Here is a 19,898-nt window from a genome sequence, read left to right on the forward strand (position 1 = left end):
GAGTAGTCATTAGTCACAGAATGTTATTTACTTTAAAATTAAAAAATCTGTTCCTCAATTGCACTGCAAACAGTCAAATTCTCACTAGCCACATGAGGCTAGTGGCTACCATATTGAACGGTGCAGCTATAGAAAATGAAAAGTCAGACATAATTCCACTCTCCCTACCGGGAATAAAACAGTGCACATGCTCTGTTGATAAAAAGCAATGTCTGATTTTTTAACAGCTTCCCTCATCCCTGCTTGTATATAAGAATGTATAATCTGCCATCATTCCTACCCAGCATCTTCCTGTACCCCCTCGGACTCTTATGACCAACTTGTACTAAGTCCATTCAGTCTCCACTGGTCAGCAGATCGGAAGACCTGGGTTTGCCCTCAGTTATGCCCAACATGGTATGTGGCCTGAACCTCTTGGGGGTTCCTGAACTTCTGGGGGCTCTCAGGTTTTTCTCATAAAAAATTGGGTTTGGACTTGAAACTCTTTGAAGTTCTTTGCAATTCCAAAACAATTAGTTTATAATTATAATTTGTAATAAAAAAATAAGAACAGACCACCGTCATCCATCACTGCTAGCCCCCAAAACACAGATACTTGCAAATTAACAGAGAACTACACTAAGCTGAAAATTGTGATATGGCATCATGTTGCAGATGGGCTACGCAACTTCATCCTTCCAAACCTTTGGCAGGAATCTAAAATGGTGCAGCCACTATGGAAAACAGTCTGGCAGTTCCTCAGGAAGTTAAACAAAGACTTACCAATCCTACTCCTAGGCGTATACCCAAGAGAGTTGAAAACATATGTCCACAGAATGTGTATGTGAATGTTCATAGTAGCATTATTCACAAAAGCCAAAAAGTGGAAACAACCCAAATTTCCAACACCTGATGAATCATTAAACACAATGTGGTATATATAATCAAATATTATTTGGCTATAAAAAGGAAAAAGGTTCTGATAGGCGGCGCTACAACACAAATGAGATGTGAAAACATGCAAAGTGAAATAAGCCATGCATAAAAGAAAGACAATATATTATATGATTTCATTATACTATGAAATGTTCAGGATAGGTGAAATAAAGACAGAAAGTAGATAGTGATTGCAGGGGCTGAGGAGAAGAGAGAACGAGGAGTATCTGCTCATTGGGACAGAATTTCTTCCTGGGATAATAAAATTGTTCTAGAATTAGATAGTGGTGATTGATACCACACTTTGTGAATATACTCAAAACCACTGAACTGCTCACTTTAAAAGGGTACCTTTTATGGTATGTAAAATCCTCTTGTGAGTTTTGAAATGTATCTCAAGAAAGTTGTTATTAAAACAAGCATAAACAAAAGACAAGAAAACCTTTAGGAGGTAGGTAAGAAAACACCAGTGTGTTGTCAGCTACTTCTTTGCCATTAACAAACAGAGTGGGTTGGAATTCCAGGACATTCTTTTCCCAAGGGACTGCCTTGCTTCAGAATGGTTGCTAAATGAATTTCTCTGGGAACATTATACTTTCGTCCTTGAAAAAAGAAAGAAAGAAATGTATTCTCTTAGTTTAAAAACCGTTCTCATATCACAGCAGCTGTCTGCAGCACAATGTATTCCTCCAAGTCTCTGACAGCTAGGACAATGCCTTATTTATAATACATCAACCCAAAAGAATGGGCCCATTGCCAACACCTTGGGATGCATACCAAATGGAAATTGTCTTAGTTCTGCATCCAAAGTGTTCTTGTTTGAGTTCAAGGTCACTGTGGTCTCTTAAGGGGAAGTAATCTGCCCATTCTAAGAAGACTCTGCTTTATGCTATCCCAAATCCTCAATGATTATAACAGGGATAGCATTTTAGAATCAAATGGAAACCTGTAAGTCATGTTCTGAGCAAGAAAGTCTAGTTACAAGTAAGTATAACCAAACTTTCCCATTCCTTTATTGAAGACTTGCTTCCTCTGACCCCTCTAACTCTCCCACCAGTCATGGGTCCCTTTTGCCTGTTCTCTTTCAGGTCCTCCTTCTACTCTCCCTTCTAACTGCTTCTACCTTGGTCTAGGCCCTCATTTCCTCTTACTGTGAACCCTGCAAAGTTTGCTAGCTGATCTCCTTGCTTTGACTTGAGTCCATAGATCCATCCTCCACACTCTTTGCTATCATATTCCTGAAAAGTGGATCTGCTGATGTCATTCTCTGGCTCATCTAGCTTCTCATTGCCTTCAGGATCAAAGTTAGATTCCTCCGCAAGTCACCCGTGACCTTCCATGGTTGTCCCAGTGATTAACACATACAAGGGGATCAAAAATATTAGTGGACAGAGTGCCCTGAGTGCCCCGAACAGAAAGTGGCATCTGCCACCAGAACCTTTTGAGGAGTGAAAGCAAGATAGGAGGTGCGTAGGGGTGGTGGTCAGGGGTCCAATCTTTCAGGGTCCTGGAAGTCATGGTCAGGTTTTGGACTTTCTTTACTTTGTCATGGTCACCGACTGGAAGGTTTTATGCTGGAAAATGAGTGCAATTCTCTTCTATTTCCATAATGTGGAGATGGGAGTAGAAAGAGAAATTGAGGATAATGAATGTGTGTGTGTGTGTGTGTGTGTGTGTGTGTGTGTGTGTGTGTGTGTTTACAGAGGAGTTGTGGCTGGGCACAGAGGGAGCGCCCTATCTAGTAGTATTGGGTTATATGAGGGTCCACTGAACCTGCAGACACAATGACAGAAACTTGCTTTGAGGCAGGTTCCAGCCCCAACTATGAGGCTAACTGTCCATCTATGTTTCTTTCCAAGTCAAGGGTTCTAGGAGTTCAGCACACTACCCATACACTTAACAATCTGAGCTCAGGCCCCCGGTATCAAAAACAAAAAAAGGCAGTCTGTTCTAGAAGCTCAAGTAGTGAAAAGACCATGGGCTTCGAAGGCCTCCAGATGTAGCTGACATTGGTTCAAAGTGTCAGAGCCTGACTCTGCTAGCTTCTCTGAAAGTAGCCTGGGAGTACAAACCATTCAGCCTGGCTCCAGGTGTGGACTCTGGGCCACTGGCTCAGCCCCACCCCAGGGGCTCCTGTTCAGGATGCATTTACCATCACACTTCCATCAGAATTGCTGAAAGTGGAGGCCAGATCTACCTTTGCACAATACCCCCACTGAGTCTGATGCACCTCAAATCTTCTGACTTATCTTATAGGGTACTGGTGGGTATTAAATGAAATATGAACTCGAATGCCTAGAGCATAGTGGACATCCAATGCATATTAATTTCCCCTTCCCTTTTCCATAACCATGGAAAAAGGTTCTTATTTTTCTCTGAGATCTTCAGTTCAATCTCCCACCTCTGAGAACACGAGACAGCATCTCTGGGTGGCCAGAGGCCTCTTCCTGCTGTCCTCTTCCTCATTTCCTTTCCTGGAGTCCACAGTAGTCTGTGGGTGTAGGCCATGCCGGGGTTGGAGGAGCATCCAAGATTTCAGGGTGGCTGATTGTGTGGGCTGCCCACTTCCTCAACCCACTGATCCTGCTCACACATTGATCAGAGCTTTCCTTATCAGCCACTCCGTGCTGGCTAACTGGGAAGCCCTGGCTGCACAGAGGAATCACCTGGGGAGCATCAAATGTACTGATGCTGGGGCCCCAGCCCTGGGGATTCTGACTTAATTAGCTTGAGGTGTGGCCTAGGCATCAGATTTTCTTTTCTTTTCTTTCTTTCTTTCTTTTTCTTTCTTTTTTTTTTTTTTGATAAAGGGTCTCACTCTTACTGTGTTGCCCAGGCTGGAGTGGTGTGGCACAATCTCTGGTCACAGAAACCTCCATCTCCTGGGTTCAAGCAATTCTCCTGCCTCAGCCTCCTGAGTAGCTGGGATTACAGGCACGCACCACCACGCCCGGCTAATTTTTGCATTTTTAGTAGAAACAGGATTTCACCATGTTGGCCAGGCTGGTATCGAACTCCTGACCTCAGGTGATCCACCCGCCTCGGCCTCCCAAAGTGCTGGGATTATGGGCGTGAGCCACCGCACCCAGCCAGAACTGTTTAAGCTACCAGGTAATTCTAGTGTGCAGTCCAAATTGGGGACCATTACCCTGAAGGGTGTTCTCCAGGGACCCATGAGGCCACAGACACGAATACAGACCACAGGAGAGATGGCTGGTTACGCTCTGAGCATTCAGGTGAGTCCCCACTTGCCTGAAGAAAGGAAAAGAGACGACTGATTCATAAAATCTCCATGTCGCCACCAGGTCAATCCTGTTGGGGTTGGTAGCATAATACCTCCAGGCAGCCTGAGGGGCAGAAAAGAGGGGCAACAATGAGTGGGCACCACCTGAAACTTTCGCACAGAATCCCACACCATCAAAACAACGTTTAAGCCCTGGACTCCTAAGAATTTGAATGTGCATTGAGCCAACATTCAGAAAAACCGAGATTCTTGGCTTTTTGAAGCTACTTTGGGAAGAAAAACTTCCTTGACCATCTTGGAGCTATAATTGGTGCTGTGGTGAGTGGGGGAATGGAGAGATGAACTGAAGCGGAGGGAGAGAAGAGAGTGGTAGGCATAAAATCCCTGAAGGGAACAAGTACTAAAGGCCAGTGCTATGGCTCATGCCTGTAATCCCAGCAGTTTGGGAGACCAAGGTGGGAAGTATCACTTGAGGCCAAGAGCTGGAGACTAGCCTGGGCAACATAATGAAACTTCATCTCTACAAAAAAAAAAAAAAAAAAGGACAAAGCTGGGCATGGTGGCACGTGCCTGCAGCTCCAGTTACCTGGGAGGCTGAGGTGGGAGGATAAATTGAGCCCAGGAGGTCGAGGCTGCAGTGAGCCGTGATCGCACCACTGCACTCCAACCTGGGGTGTAGAGTAAAAGACCCTGTCTCAAAAAAAAGTAAACAATAAAATATTTAAAAATAAAGAGAAACAATTACCACTCTTTCCAGAAGGTTCCCTGAGACTTCTCAGTCAAATAGATAGGAGAACAGTCTTTTGTACCATTTCTGGGTGCAAGAGAGAGCCTAGGAGATGAGGTTTTGACTCAAATATCCTAGTATCTCTAGGATTCGCTGATGGTTTGGGGTGTGGGGAGTTAATGGGACAGGCTCTTGGAAACTAGGACAGGCCTAGGAACCACAATACGCAGGATGACATCATGCACCATCTAGAGTCAGGCACAGAGACCCACAGAGACACTCACTACAACTGGAGAAAGCTCACTAGTGGGTGGCCATGCCCTCGCACCCAAGCAGCTATAGATAGGACATTCTGCTTTCCTATTCACTGTGCCCTCATCATCCAATAACGCATTAAAACAAAGCAGGAGCTCCCTCTGAAATATAAGAGGGAACACTTCTGCCTCTGTCATCACCTCTCACTGCTCCCCGCAACCCCCAGCCCATGTGAAGCTAGTGATGGAGACGGAAGGCTGGCAGGTGCATGTTCAACATCCCCTGGTCCATGGTTGTCTACTGGGCAGCACAAATGGGAAAAGTGGTTTAATATTTTGCACACGTAAGGCATCTCTTTCTCTCTTGGCTTATGGGCTCTCTGCTTGGCAGATGTGACAGAGACTGTTCTCCTTGTGGCTGATTGGCTAAGTACCTGGACTTTAGGCTGACTCTTCCCTGTGGGTCCTGAGGTCAAATCTGAGGGAAGGTAGAAGGAGAAGAAAGCCTAGTACAGCCCCAGGTCCAAGCCAGATTCTCATCTGCAACACACCATCAGTAGAAAAGCTGAGGCCAGGTGCCACAACTCATACCTAAAATCCCAGAACTCTGGGAGGCCAAAGCAGGAGGATGGCTTGAGTGCAGGAGTTTGAGACCAGCCTAGGCAACACAGTAAGACCTCATCTCTACAAAAAATAAATTTAAAAAATTAACCAGGCCTAGTGGTGTACATGGTAGTGCATGTGGTGTTGCATGTCTGTAGTCCCAATGACTCAGGAAGCTGAGGTGGGAGGATTGCTTGAGCCTGGGAGATGGAGGCTGCAGTGAGTTATGATCACACCACTACACTCCAGCCTGGACAAGAGAGTCTCAAAAAGCTAAGAAAACCACCATATCAAAAAAAAGCTGATAGGTTGATCCTTGAGTTCTGTGTCTATTTCTTGCTTGGCTTAGAAACTGAATGAGAGAGTGACAGGATTGTCACCTTCAGTACACAGAAGAACAGGTGAAATAGATACCCATGTAAAGTCCCATAGCCATCCACGAGTAAGCTTGTGCAAGCAGGCCTGCTCCTGCCTGGGCACATTAATACACACACACACACACACAGACACACAAGACACACAGACACACATGGAATCCTGGGTACTGTCCCAGTTCATGAGTATGTCCCCTCCACATGTGCACACACACACACACACACACACACACGTATGTGCTTATGCATGTATCTTAATCCCATTCCAGTTCATTCCCAGGCAGACAGACCTGAATGAGCTCAGCAGCTGGCTTCCTCCTTTTCTCAAAGTGCTTCTGACGGTGTTGCTCCTGCACCTTGAGGGCCAGCCCGGACCCCAGGATGCCCTGGAGGGAGAGGCAGGCAGGCAGTCAGCCCCCAGCTAGACTCTCCCAGCATTCCCGCTCCATTGCCAGGGTAATGGGGACTGTATGGCTCAATTGCGCTCTAAGTCCCTGCAGTGACAACATTGTACAAAGAACGGGAGGGGGGAAAGAGCCCTTCCTTCTCTTGAAGAGAGTAGGGAGCTTGGTTAAGTGAAATGAGCCTTGAAGTCAGGAAGACCTGGGTTCCAATTCTGACACTGCCACTTTCCAGGTGTGAGGGCCTGGGCAAGCCCCTTATCCCTGTTGCATCTTGTTTTTTTCTATAGGGAGGTGGGATAATAATACCTAATGCATGATTTTGTTAAGAAAAAAGTGAGATAATCTTTACAAACTGCCAGTAAGGGGTACTGCACAAAATAGATGCCCAGTAATGTTAACTGAGTTTTAAAAATATTTTAGCTGCTTGAACTGTCACTTGATACTTTGACTATAGCCGGAACTTCCCAGAATTGGGATACGTTTTGATTTTCAGGTCAGACTTGCCAGTGGATTAAATGGTCAGAAACACACACTTTTCAAGCTGAAAGAGAACATGAAGATCTTGTAACATTCCTATGGCCCTGACTCATCGGTGAGAAAACTGAGATTCAAGAAGGTCATTTGCTCAAGGTCAAATAGCTTAGGAAAAAAACAGACAAGGTAGGGCTGCAAATAGAGAAAGAACATCACCAATGAAAGAGTGGAAGATGAAGTGGGTGGCAGGGAGATTGTTACTTAAAAGTTTTTTTCAAGCTTCATGATTAAGAGCCAGGTTTTAGAACCAGTGGACTTGGGATTCCTGGCTCTACAACCCAGTAGCCTTGTGGCTGTAGAAAACTTACTAACCCAATTAATTCTTTGATTTCGCATTTGAAAAGTTGAGATAAAAACAGCACCCAACCCATAATGTTGCCATGAAGATTAAATGAAATGGTGTGGGTAAAGCATTTGGCATGGTTCAGGCACACAGTGAGTTCAACAAATGCAATCTGCTTTTATTATTATTACATATCTGGACACCGGGCTTTGAGGAAGTTACTCTATCATAGGTCAAGGCTTATTCTTGAGAGAAATGTGTTTTTTACATAAGCCAGTAAGTAACAGGACAAGAGAAGGGAGCTCACATAAATGAAGGATCTGCTCTGTGCAAGGCACTGGGAATGCATGAATGAAAAATATAATCCCAGAACCCAAGGAGTTCACAGTCCTCTGGGGGAGGCAGATCTGGAAATGTGTAATCCTAGCATAGGGCAAGAAACTCCTTTACAGAATTTTTCCCAGAGTTATGCCCAGAGTGACTAACTCAGCCTAAAGAAGGCAGCATTGAAAGAGGAGTTGATGTGTGAAGAAATCTTTGGCAAAGGAAAGCAGCAGGGCCCGTGGCAGAAAGGCAGGATCATCATGCTTAAGGGAATGGCTAGGGAGTTGGTAGGGTATAAGAGGATAGAAGATGAGACTGGAAAGTTGAGCTGGCGCCAGGTGGTAAGGGGCCCTGCACATCACATTGGGGATGTCATATATCAAAGGTACTTACTGCTGGAAGGGCAAAAAAGGAGACGCCAATTAAGGAAAAGGTGGCAGCAATCAGACGGCCTTCCCACGTTTTGGGTGTCTTGTCTCCATAGCCAATGGTGGCCAGTGTGATCTGAAGAGAGAAGAGTTCAGACATGGAGTACTCCAAGGAGCGGAATATCAGGAACATGTCAACTGAGCTCTACCTGTAAGCCTCTCCATCAGCTTGGGCAATGCTCCCATTCATAACAAGGTTCCCTTAGGAGAAAGGACACCAAGTACCTAGTAACTTATATGGATGCCTTGAGACTTGTTGATAAGTTAAGGGTTTCCTACCTTAGTCAATCAGTCAACAAATATTTCAATAATTGCAGGTGTGTATGTACACGAACATTCATGTGTGTGTATATTTGTGAATTTGTGATTTTATTTATAGCCATGTTTGTGAATATATGTGTGCTTGAGAGTATATTTGTATGTATTGTATATATATGTGTGTGCATGTCTAGTGTCTGTGCATGTGTCTGTTCTGGTGTGTTCAGTATATTCCTGTGTGTGTTTACATATTTATGTTATCAGTATACGTGTACTTATGCACGTGTATCTGCATGTGAAAGGCAGGATTATCAGAGCAGTTGACAGTGGCCTCTGGAGCCTAACTGTCTGACTTCAAATCCCAGGTTAGCCACTTACTGGCTGAAAGATCTTCAAGTTATTTAACTTCTTCATGCTTCAGTTTCCCTGTTTTGAAAAAGAGCTAATGATAGAAGTTATTTGAGTTTAAAGTAGGTTAGTGAAAGTAAAGCACCCAGAGAGATGCTCTGGAGCAAAGAAAGACTTCAGTGAATGCCAGCTTTAGTACTGTGTGTCCTTGTGGGTGTAGGGTTGTGCACACACAGGTCTGTGTGAGCACACATGTGTATCTGTCACTGGGTTTGCTTGCACATGCATGGCTTGGCTGAAAATAGCCTATGACTAATAAGGCTAAGTCCATAAATGACCATGCAACCAGGCTGTTCCAAGCCCCAGCTTCTTTTTAACGCTAGAGAAAAGTCAATTCCAAGTGCCCACCCTGAAGGAGCATCTCCTGTCAGCAGGTTCCGAGCTGAAGGAGGTCTAGCTCTTACCTCTGACTGCAGAATGCAGCTGCCTGGCTGAGCATGCTCATGTGATGCCCTCCCCCTCTCTCTGACTCTTGACAGTTAATCCCACAGAGTTGTTCTCCAAGGTAGTGACTCACCAGGCCCCACCACAGGGCATCTGCATAGGTCTCAAACTCCTCTTTCATCTCCTCTCCTTGTGCATCCACCTCTGGGACATCTTTCTCAACCAGGTAGACAAGAAATGAAGAAAGGATGAGTGTCAGGAAACCGATGTACCAGGCCGTGATGAGTTCCTGAAAGAATGAGCAGTGGACATGAAAAGTGGTCAATGGGGAGTCATTGAGTGGATGCTGGAGCCAGACACACTGGAGTTGGAGTCCAAGTTTACCAGCTGTGACTGTGGCCAAATCACTCACCTTCTCTGATCTTCATCTTCCATCACTGTAAAATGGGATCATTAACACGGTAGTTATTTCATCATTAATTAACAGAACAAGCGTATGGCTCCAGGAGGAAAGGAAGATTTCTAGCTTAGGGCCACTTCAATATTACAGCTCAAGAGGCTTCAGAGGAAGGCAAGAAGACAGGAGGAAGTGGCTACTGCTTCTGATACAAGGCTCAGGACTCAGGAGACTTGGGTCTGTGCAGGACTGTGTGGAGCAAGGAGAAATCTCAGTACAACCAGGAAAGCAGCAGCAAGCCAGAGGCAGCACTGCATAGTGGACAGGGCTGTGGACAGAGACCCAGCCTTGACACCAGTTTATGGTGTGGCCATGGGCAAATTCTCCTCTTCTCCCAAATCTTAGTATCCTCATTTTTTCAATGAAGGGACAGAGTCTTCCGGAAATCGTCGTGTGTACCACTGGTGAAATGCAGCTTTACGTTAAATATTGGTTTAGAGCCTATGCAAAAGAAGGCATCAAACCTGTAATTTCACGGATATTATCACATAATAGACTAGGACATATGACTAAGTAAACAAGAGTAAGGTGATTTAATGAAAAGTGTTAAGTAATAGTCAGGATGGTATGGATGGAAACTTCGCTGAAGTTTCAAAACCCCTAATGGAGACAAGACCTAATGCTCCTTCCAGCTCCAACTTTCTCTCTTTCTCTCACTCTATTTCAGTTTCAAGGTTTATCATAGCAGGTTGGGCAGGAAGAAAGGCAAGGTTATTGGTGAACACAATCTGGAGATTCAAGACTGTCTGTCATTCTTGCTGAGTCATCTCAGAGAACAAAGGTTTTCACATTGATATCCTTCCTATATCTGACCATCTGTGGCCAGTCAGCTGGCCCTTCTGGGCCAATAGAATCTTCCTGACAGGGCTGCTTCCTGCCTCCCTGCAGGACTTGGCTCACTTGGGTCCTGCAGTCTGAATAGCCCTCCCACAATGGGACCAACCAAAGAGCACGGAGTCATCTTCAGACTCATGTCACCTCCACTATGAAATTTTTCTAGATGTTTGCTCCCACAATGAAAGATAGTTCGGCTGTGGTTCCTTTATTCCCTCCCCATTTTCTAAACATACTTCTCCAAGCCTCCAACATTTTATTATGCTCATTTGCTATTATGCTGTGGCCTTGCCCACAGCATCACATACACATTGTACTGGTGTGAGTTTGGTCTATAGCAGAGGGGTTCGCTTAGATAATACAGGCAACCCAGCCAGCCATTCCCTTTAGTGAGCGAGGTTCTGTGCTGCAGGGAATTTGAGGACGGAAAGGTACATGGGCTAGTCCTTCCCCAGTGATTGCCTGAGAGTAAGCCTCCTGCCTGTGGAGTGTGGTCCTAGTGCTTATATGTTTTTTCATACTCTCTGGCCCCCAAATGCAAGTCAGAAGTTTCATCTGGCATGTAACCAAAGAAATAGTTGTCTGTTCCTGTGTGCACGTAAAAATTGACTGTTCTCGATTAATAAGAGATGGTATAACAGTCACCAATAAGGAGTGAAAATGGGTCCTAATTCTGTACTTTGCAGTCATTTACTTTGCAGTTATTCCAAATAATTCTGACTTTATACAATTTTTGCCAGCAGCTCTGTGGCAGAACCTGTCACTGTTCCCCAAGAGGTAGCTCCTCTACCTGCTGAGGCTCCTCTGCAGTCGAGTTGAGGCTAAGGGACTGGGGTCCAGCCAATATGGAAAAGTGATGGGAGTGAATCCCTCTTTGTCCTTTAAATCCATTCTGCAGGATTCTCCAGGTTCCTTTCCCCTGCCTTGGTGACTCGAGTCCTCATAATTCAAGATGAAAGGGGCCCGCCCAGCACACATCAGATACAGTGTGAGCCAGAAGATGTCTAGGTTTTTGTGCTGGGTGGAGGGAGCTCTAGGGCTCATTTATTTTGGGAGGAGAACCTGACCTATCCTAACTAGTGAAAGCATTAACTTTGAAAGTTTAACCCTGTGCAACAGAGCCTCCCACACTTCATCTTTGAGTGCCCAGAAGAGTTAGCCATAGAACCCGGCCTGGAGTACAATGAATAACTGAATGAAGAAATGAATTGATAAATGTCCATTTGCCAGTACTCTTTGTTATTCCCTTGGAGAAGAGCTTCCTCCCAGCTCTGGTAGTACAGGCTTTCAGGAGGACTCACAACATGTACTTTGGAGTCTAACAAGAGCCCATAAATCTAAGTCTGTGTGCAGAGAGCTCTGCTCCAGAGCCTATTCCCACCCCTGGGAAACAGTCTCTGCCTCACTGGGGTCTTGCTGTAGTGCAAATTCATATATACTGAGGAATTATATCACAAACTTCCAGTGGTCTCTGGTAATTACATGGCAAAAGCCAGCAGGCACTGGGGATCTATTATAATCTAGAGGAACTCAGGACAAGGGCCTAAACTAGCAATTTTTAGCACCAGTGTTGACCAGAACTGTGAATCAACTCAGCTCCATGGATACGGGTTATGGCTGAACCCATAGGGGTTTTATTAACGTGTCCTTTGATAAAAGATAAAATAGAACGTCAGGAGGAAGAAAGGGGCCTCTAAAGGATGCGCTGATCTCACTGATTCTGCAGCCAGAAGTAGCACAGACAAAAAACAAAACACAGATGGCAAGAAATTGCATTCTAAGCTGAAAGATTCCCAGGTATTTTATGCTTTCATTCCACTTTATGTCTATACTTATGTGTATGGTGTGTGAGGAACAGCATATTCAGAATAATACACATTACTATTAATGAGCACCAATGACTTACCAGGCACTTAAATGCACCTTTTCTCGCATGAGCACCCAGGAGGATTCACATTTTTACCATTGAGGAGGCTCATTAAAATAGAATGACATCTTTAAGGCCTTCTGGCTGGAAGGTGGCAGAGCTGAATTTTGAGCCAAGTTGCTGTCTGACTCTCAAGCTCATATTCTACTCTGAGATGAAATCTCATAGGAAACCACTACCCCTTCAACGTATCTAGGTGCATCCTTGAGATAGAGAACCAGGGGTTGTGTAGGTATATTCTGGAGCTGTCCAGCTACAGGTGGCATGGTCATGTTAACATGCATAAGGAAAACTCTAAGCTCCTTAATGTCAAATTGCCCAGGGCTCACTGCCTCAGGTCCAGCTCCCCAGAAACAGAACCCGCGAAAGGGATTTCAGTGTATGTGACATATTTCCATGTAATTATTGAGGAAATGGTCATAGGGTTCCTATTAAAAGACACCTAGGTGGGACAACAACAGCATCTATTATGCCTACCAGGGTGGATGCAAAAAGATACTCTCTTGGGAAGCAAGGTAAGTTTGGCTTTGTACCCCCAAAGAACATCCATCCCAGGGATTTCTCCTGATTTCTCCTCTCAAGATTTTTTTTCTGCTTGAGCTGAGACACAGGGGTTTTCCTTCATTCCTCCAGAATCCAGCTAAAGCAGCTAGATTAAAACAAAGTGCTACCAAAGACCTGGGTTAGGAATAGGAAAGAAACACAGGCAGTACCATGAATCCAAATGAACTGGATTCTGGCTGCTGGGGTTCCATAGCTGCTCAGCCACATGGGACTCTGGAAAAGGGATGGACTGAATTCCACCCCTCCTGGATTTTGATCTACCTTGGGGAGGTGAGCACCACCATAGACAGCAGCAAACCACTGGACACAGACCCTAGAACTGGAATGCTAGGGTTTGTATCCCACTGCATGACCTTGAGCAGGTACTTCCTCTTTCTGTGTTTTCTTTCTTATCAGTGTAATGGAGTGGCAATAGTGCCTGATCCATGGGGTGAGCTAGTCCTTGTCAAGCACTAAGTTGTAGGCACTGTGCTTTGGGCTTTACATAATAATTGCAACTGAACAATCTCTATGAGCTGGGTACCTTCTAAGTGCTCTTCACATATCAATTCAATTCATCTTCATCTAACCCTATGAGGTCAGTGCATTATTATTCTAATTTTATAAATGCAGAAACCAAGACACAAAAAATTCCCAATGTCACAGAGGCAGAGTTCAGATTCAAACCAGCCTGTGTGATTCCCAAGTCTTCTTCTCCCGCTGCATGTGGCCTTGAATGAGCTCATTCCATCCTCTCAAAAATCTGAAGGAATAGGCATTATCATTCCTATTTTAAAAGTGAGAAAACTGAGGGCCAAAGAGGGCTGAGCAACTTGGCCAAAGTCATTTGCATATGGTGGAGCCAATACCTAAGCTCAGTTCCACCTGTTCCTGCTCCCTGAACCACACCTGCTCCTGCCCCCACCCCAGCCCCGCCACTTCCTGTTCCTCCTCCTCCTCTTCCTCTTTGTCATTATCATCAAGGGTGGCAGAACGACTGCCTTCTGGGGACACTGTAAAGGAAGGGATGTCATGGAAGGGCACAGGTGGGTGGGAAATCCATGTGGTCTTGTAGCTTCTCCACCACACTTACTTTGCTGTGGGCACAGATGGCCGAGCCCAGAAGCTTCCAGGTGCCGCCTCTCCGGTCCATCCGCAGCATGCGCAGGATCTGCAGGAAGCGCAGGCTTCGCAGGGAGGTGGCCAGAACATTGCCTTGGTTTCCCACAGCAACCACTGGCACAGAGGCAATCAGCACAAAGATGTCTGGGAGAGAGGACAGACAGAGTGGGAGGGAAGAGGGAAAGGAAGGTCATGCGAAAGCAATGGCATCATCATAGGTGCTGTTTGCTGGCAGATCAGCATGTGCCAAGCAGTGGGACAATCTGAGCATTGCTGTTGAATCTTGCCACCAACCACACATGGTAAGTGGGATTATTCTCCCATGACTGATGAGGAAACTGAAGCTCTGAGCCTGAGTGCCTTTCCAAGGCCACCTGGCCAGAAGTAGTTGGGTTGGGATTGGACATAGGCCTACTACACTTTAATGCTGGCTCCAGAGCAGCAATTTACCAAGGCCCCCACAGTATGGTCCTTGAGATTCACTCTGGGGCCCAGAGGAGATATGCAGCTGCTCAGCCTATGGAGGTAAAGCCTGACACTCAGACACTGTTTTCACATGTGTTTCTCCTAAAAGCATCACCTGAGGTAGGAACTTGGGTTCAAGTAATTTATTGGAAGATGATCTTAGGAAGCAGAAGTGATGACAGAAGGAGAGAGAGAATGTAAAAAAAAGACAATGTAAGGGGGTGTTATCAAGGCCACTGTTGAGTCCTTTGAGCTGCAGACAGACTTCCGAAGAGTATCCATCTGAAAAATGGGAGGCTGGGACACCTGTTTCTTGCCTCCTGCTGGTTGAAGGTCATCCGTAGCATTGTCAACACCCCCATACATCTGAGATACACTGGCCTAGTGATCTCCCTAAGCTTGAGAGAAGGCCTTGGGGTAGATTGTGGAAAGAAGATAGGCCCACCCATGGTGTGGGATGCTGGTGTCAGGAGATGGCACGAAAATGTCCACTACAGACATTTCAGAGATGGAACAAGGGGACGAGAAACTTCTGACACGGTTAAGCAGGCTCTTGACATCAAATCATCTAGTATGGAAGGGGGAGGAACTGATCTCTTTTCTACTTCCTTGTTGTAGTCAATTTCCATATCAATTATCACCCCACTTTCCTGCAGAGAGTTACCAAGTAAAAAAGACCATATAGCCAAGTAAATTTGGGGAAAAACTCCATTAAATGGGTTTTAAAAATTATTAGTGTTATTTACTTTTGGTGTCACTAATTTTTTTATTGAAACATAATAATTGTACATATTACTGGGGTTTGCGGGGCTTCTCAGAGTCTTTAATCTGCAGATAAATGCTGTGGTTCTTGATTATACAAGTGAAGTATAGTCTTTCCCAAAATATTTTGACCACAGAACTATTTGTTTGCAAGGGCTCCAACGGTTCCAAGGAACACACTTAAGGAAATATTTGTCCACTGGGAAAAGTCCAAGCTCTGCAAAGCCCTCGGTGTTCTGGCACCTGGGAATCTGCCAGAAGCCTGTGTAGTTCATTGAGCACACATCTCCATATCTTTGTGTGTTCTGGTCTCTCAGCTTGGAATAACCTCCTCAACTCAAATCAAGGCACATTTGCCAAAAAAGCTGATGCCGGCCAGGCACAGTGTCTCATGCCTGTAATCCCAGCACTTTGGGAGGCCGAGGCAGGTGGATCACGAGGTCAGGAGATCGAGACCATCCTGGATAACATGGTGAAACCCTGTCCCTACTAAAAATACAAAAAAAAAAAAAAATTAGCCGGGCGCGGTGGCAGGCACCTGTGGTCCCAGCTACTTGGGAGGCTGAGGCAGGAAAATGGCGTGAACCCAGGAAGTGGAGCTTGCAGTGAGCCGATATCATGCCACTGCACTCCAGCCTGGGCGACAGAGCGAGACTCCGTCTCAAAAAAAAAAAAAAAAAAAGCGGATGCCTTTCCTACCTTATTAAAGTGTCCTCCAGGTGTATCTGGCCTTTGGAAAAACCTGGGGGTCAAACCTCTGAATACTGATACATCTGCATCATTTGCCAGGCTTCTCAGATTATCTGTGCAAACCTATCTATCTATAATGTTTGTAGAGAAAACAAAAGAACACCAAGATGTGTAGTAAACACTATGGTCTAAGATGCTCCATGAGGCAGTTCAGACCCGTCTTCACTCAAAATGGCAGGGTCCGAGGCTGCCTTGAATATGAAAGCCATCATGTTCATGGGCGTGATAACCATCCTCTTTCCCATAGGGCCACATTGTGGAAGAATTGGATATGAGTACGGTGGAAAACACGGCAACACTAAGTAAAGACTGTGTGATGCTGAGGCCCAGCCTCATCTCCCCAGGGAGGGTAGAGGGGGACCCGGAGCTCTGTGACCGCAGCTGATCTTAAAATAGTGGATACTGCCCCATGGGGGATGCACCTGTCCAGCAGGGGTCTGGGCTTCATCTGTCAGGATGTTCTCAAACTGGGAAGGAGTCTCTTTGAATGTGGGCACAATCCATCATAAAGCTACCACCCACACACTCAGAACTTCTGGTCAGCCTTGGATAGGTCACGCCAAAGAAGAAAAATGAGTCTGCTTAATTGTACTGCACTTGCAAAAAACTTGGAAGGAAGAAAAAGAGAGAGGAAAGAAAGAAAAGTGGGGATTAGATACTGAAAGAGGGCAAAGGAAGAGAGAAGAAAGAAATATGAAAAAATCATTTAAAAAGTCCTCCAATATTGCACACACACACACACACACACTCACACACTCACATACCTTCTGTACATTCAAAATTCTTAGAAAAACCCCAAAACCTCAGAAGTCCAACCTTAGCAGCAGGTGGGAATAGGGCAGAGATTTCAGCTGGGAGTGGGCAAGACAATGGAACTCCAGGCTGCACAGAGAGAAGCCTGGCCCTGGGACAAAGGACATGGTCCAGCTCTTCTCTGAGCTGGCTGTCCATCCCTGAAGGACTGTGTTCAGTCCTGGGAATGACTTTTCGAAAGTAAAGTGAAGAATGAGTAGCATGCTCAGAGGAGAGGGAGTATGATGCTGAGAATGCATGATGTAAGGTAAGTCGAAGCCACTGATAACGTTGTTTCTTGGTAAAAGAAGACTTTTCTGGAGTGGAGAGGGGGAATAAAATGTCTAGACTCAAATACTTGAAGAGTGTCGGAGGAGTTAAAATGAGATAAATGCCTGGATGAGTGGTGAGCACCTTGTGACTAGTGGCATGTAAGCAGAGCCAGGTGACCACTTAATGACTGCTGCTGGGGACTGGAGCATCAGACATGACAGTAAGTTGGACTAAATGCCTTTGGAGGTCCTTCCAGCCCTGACACTCTATGATCCTGTAATTCCAACCTTCCCATGGATTTGAAGCTCCAAGACTCCTACCCGTCACTCAAGGAGATTTTGTCCTGTGACTCCATGGATTTTAGTCCACACGGGACCAACAGGTTGGTGAGAGTTTCCACCTCCTCTACTATCAAACTGCCTGCACACAAATGGAAGGATTCCAGTGACACCTCTCAAAGCAACCATTGGATGAAGAAGCAAGACCACACCTGGGTGTTAGGACAGAATCCGCTGTTTCCTGCATGACTGAAAAATGACTCAGATCTGTGATCCTCTGTTTCTATTTATGTACAATGGACATAACGTGATGCTGTAGAAGTAGATTCTCAGCCAGCAACGGTGTCACGCCTACAGCTTCCGTCCCAACCCGTCTGGAAATGTATGGGTAACTTTGATTGTCACAATGACTGGGGGTGCTACTAGTCCAGGGACTGGGGATGCTCAATACCCTGCAACCTGCTTGCTGCTCCACAACCCAATTGCCAAGAGTGACACCCTCCCCCACCAAATAAGAATCCCTGCCCTGTGCAGTCCTTATGATGACCAGTCACAGAAGGAGGAATTTGAGGACCCAGAAGGTTGACACTGTCCCTTCTCATCGAGGCAGCATCAGGGGCTGAGCTGGCCTCCACAGTGCCACGTGATTTCCCAGAATAGCTGCTTAAACTTTTCTCATAGAAACAATGCCCCAAAAGAAGGGAACTGAGGAGGCTGGGAGGCTCAGGGTCAGGACTTACCCAACATGCACAGGGGCTTCCTGGCAAACTTCAGTCGGCCCCGCCAGCCTTTGTATCGGCAGCAACACCCAGCAGCCCAGATCCTCAAAGCAAACTCGGCTCCAAAGATGAAAATAGCAAATGTCTCCTGCATGGAAGAGCATATGGAGAGGCACTGATTAACCGAGACCCACTTGTCGGGAGCTGGTGATTTCTATTCGGAAGTTCTGAAGAACTCCATTTTGTGTTGTTGCTGGTTGTCTGGTTGGCAGGGATGGCTGGGCGTGGGGGTGGGGAAGGGGAACTGGGAGAACAGGTCTATCACTGCCATTCAGTTTGGAGGCCTCCTGTCTTCATTCTGATGTGCTAACTGTCCTTAATGCTGTTAAACCTGGCACAATGATTACCTGTTCTTTTTTCTATGTTTTTCTTCCAATAGGTCAGCTTTAAAAGTCCCTTTAATGAATGAAAAGCCCCTAAGAAGTGCAGTAGGGTTGAAAAGAGAGATATCAGTGAAACACAATCTATTAATTCCACCCAGTGCCTGTACCCTGGCTTTGCTAATTGTGGCTAATGGTTATTAAGCCTGGCTCCTGGGCCAGGCAGACCTCAAAGGGCTTGATAATATTATTCTCGTCTTACATTTTGAGAAACTAAGGCACAGAGTAGTTAAATAAGTTTTTCAAGGCTATGAAGTGGAGAAGAAGGGATCTCAGGCTCAAGTAACTAGGCTGCAGAGCCCAGGAGCTTAAGCACTCTCCAGGACACAGGGTCCCCCTTTCCTCCTGCAACTCCCTTGATCAGACACCAACAACACCTCTGCCTCTCTCTCTTTTGTAACCTCCCTGGGCCCCCTGAGGCATTGCTGCTCCACGACAATCCCCGGAGCCTCGTTCCTGGAGTTGGGTGGTTTCCAGGGAGTTCCACACCGAGGTCTCAGCTCTGGGTCATGCCGTTGCAAACCCCTGCTCTCAGAAGGAAGTGCTGACTCTGGTGCCTTGATGGCTTGCCCAGTGTGAGAAGAAGCCTCCACTATTTTAAAACCCCTAAGTAGGGGGCCACACCACTGCCCTGTGTGCAGGATGGGGCCTCACCCCATGCAGTCGGCATTGCCCTGAAGACGCAGGGCTGACTCCTAATCATGCAAGGGTATGGTCATTCAAGGGGCCAGTTGACCATTGCTGTCCTGTGGCTACAGAAGGAGCAAGCCCTTGCTACAGCCTCCTCTCAACCAGGCACTGAGACTGGGCCCAGCCCATGTCTGCATTTGCTGCTCACCTGACCTTACATTTTTTTAAGCAAGGACTTGAGCAAACAGAGTCAGGGGTACATTAGCTGACTTGCCCAAGAATTCTAACCCTGCTCTGTTTCCATCACACCACCTGACGGAGGACAGAGAGTGAAAACAAATGCAGGTTCCAGGAGGGGAGATTTAGAGGTTTCATGTATAAATGGAATTCTGTACCTGGCCTTGGAGAGAATGAGAGATTCTTGGAGTTTAGATTGTAGGATACCAGGAAGAAAAAGCAGAGACAGGTTTTAGAATGAAACATGCCTTTGCGTTAACTTTTAGAGGATTGGGAAGCTGTATTTTATAATTTAATAACATGCATTGGTTTTTGCTTTGACTTTATTTCCCCTTCTCTCTAAGGTGGAATAGCACATCTTTACCAGGAATGCCATTCTTCACCCCACATGTGCCCATGGCGGGTCACACCAAGTAATGGAGGCTTTGCTTTTCCTTGGTCCTGGACTTGACTGGAGACTACAAGAAGCTGCAACCAGTCAGGGAGGAGTGTACCCAAGGGCAACTTCCTTCTCATCACTGTGGAAGCC

The 19,898-nt window shown here is 45.9% G+C and overlaps 1 protein-coding gene across 4 annotated transcripts in view; it reads right to left on the reverse strand.

The window, feature by feature from the left end:
* The window catches only part of KCNQ3 (potassium voltage-gated channel subfamily Q member 3), a 349,042-nt gene that overhangs the window by 37,749 nt on the left and 291,395 nt on the right, over positions 1 to 19,898 (reverse strand). For all 4 annotated transcript variants that reach the window (XM_032760454.1, XM_058444224.1, XM_058444223.1 and 1 more), the window contains 6 exons: positions 18,084 to 18,210; positions 13,995 to 14,167; positions 9,274 to 9,429; positions 8,056 to 8,166; positions 6,408 to 6,503; positions 4,168 to 4,262 (listed from right to left, as the gene is read on the reverse strand). In XM_032760454.1, coding sequence (XP_032616345.1) covers positions 4,168 to 4,262; positions 6,408 to 6,503; positions 8,056 to 8,166; positions 9,274 to 9,429; positions 13,995 to 14,167; positions 18,084 to 18,210 — 758 coding nt within the window. The remainder of the gene's footprint in view (positions 1 to 4,167; positions 4,263 to 6,407; positions 6,504 to 8,055; positions 8,167 to 9,273; positions 9,430 to 13,994; positions 14,168 to 18,083; positions 18,211 to 19,898) is intronic.

This window comes from Hylobates moloch, unplaced genomic scaffold (assembly GCF_009828535.3).
Source record: "Hylobates moloch isolate HMO894 unplaced genomic scaffold, HMol_V3 SCAFFOLD_9, whole genome shotgun sequence".
NCBI classification, from domain to species: domain Eukaryota; kingdom Metazoa; phylum Chordata; class Mammalia; order Primates; family Hylobatidae; genus Hylobates; species Hylobates moloch.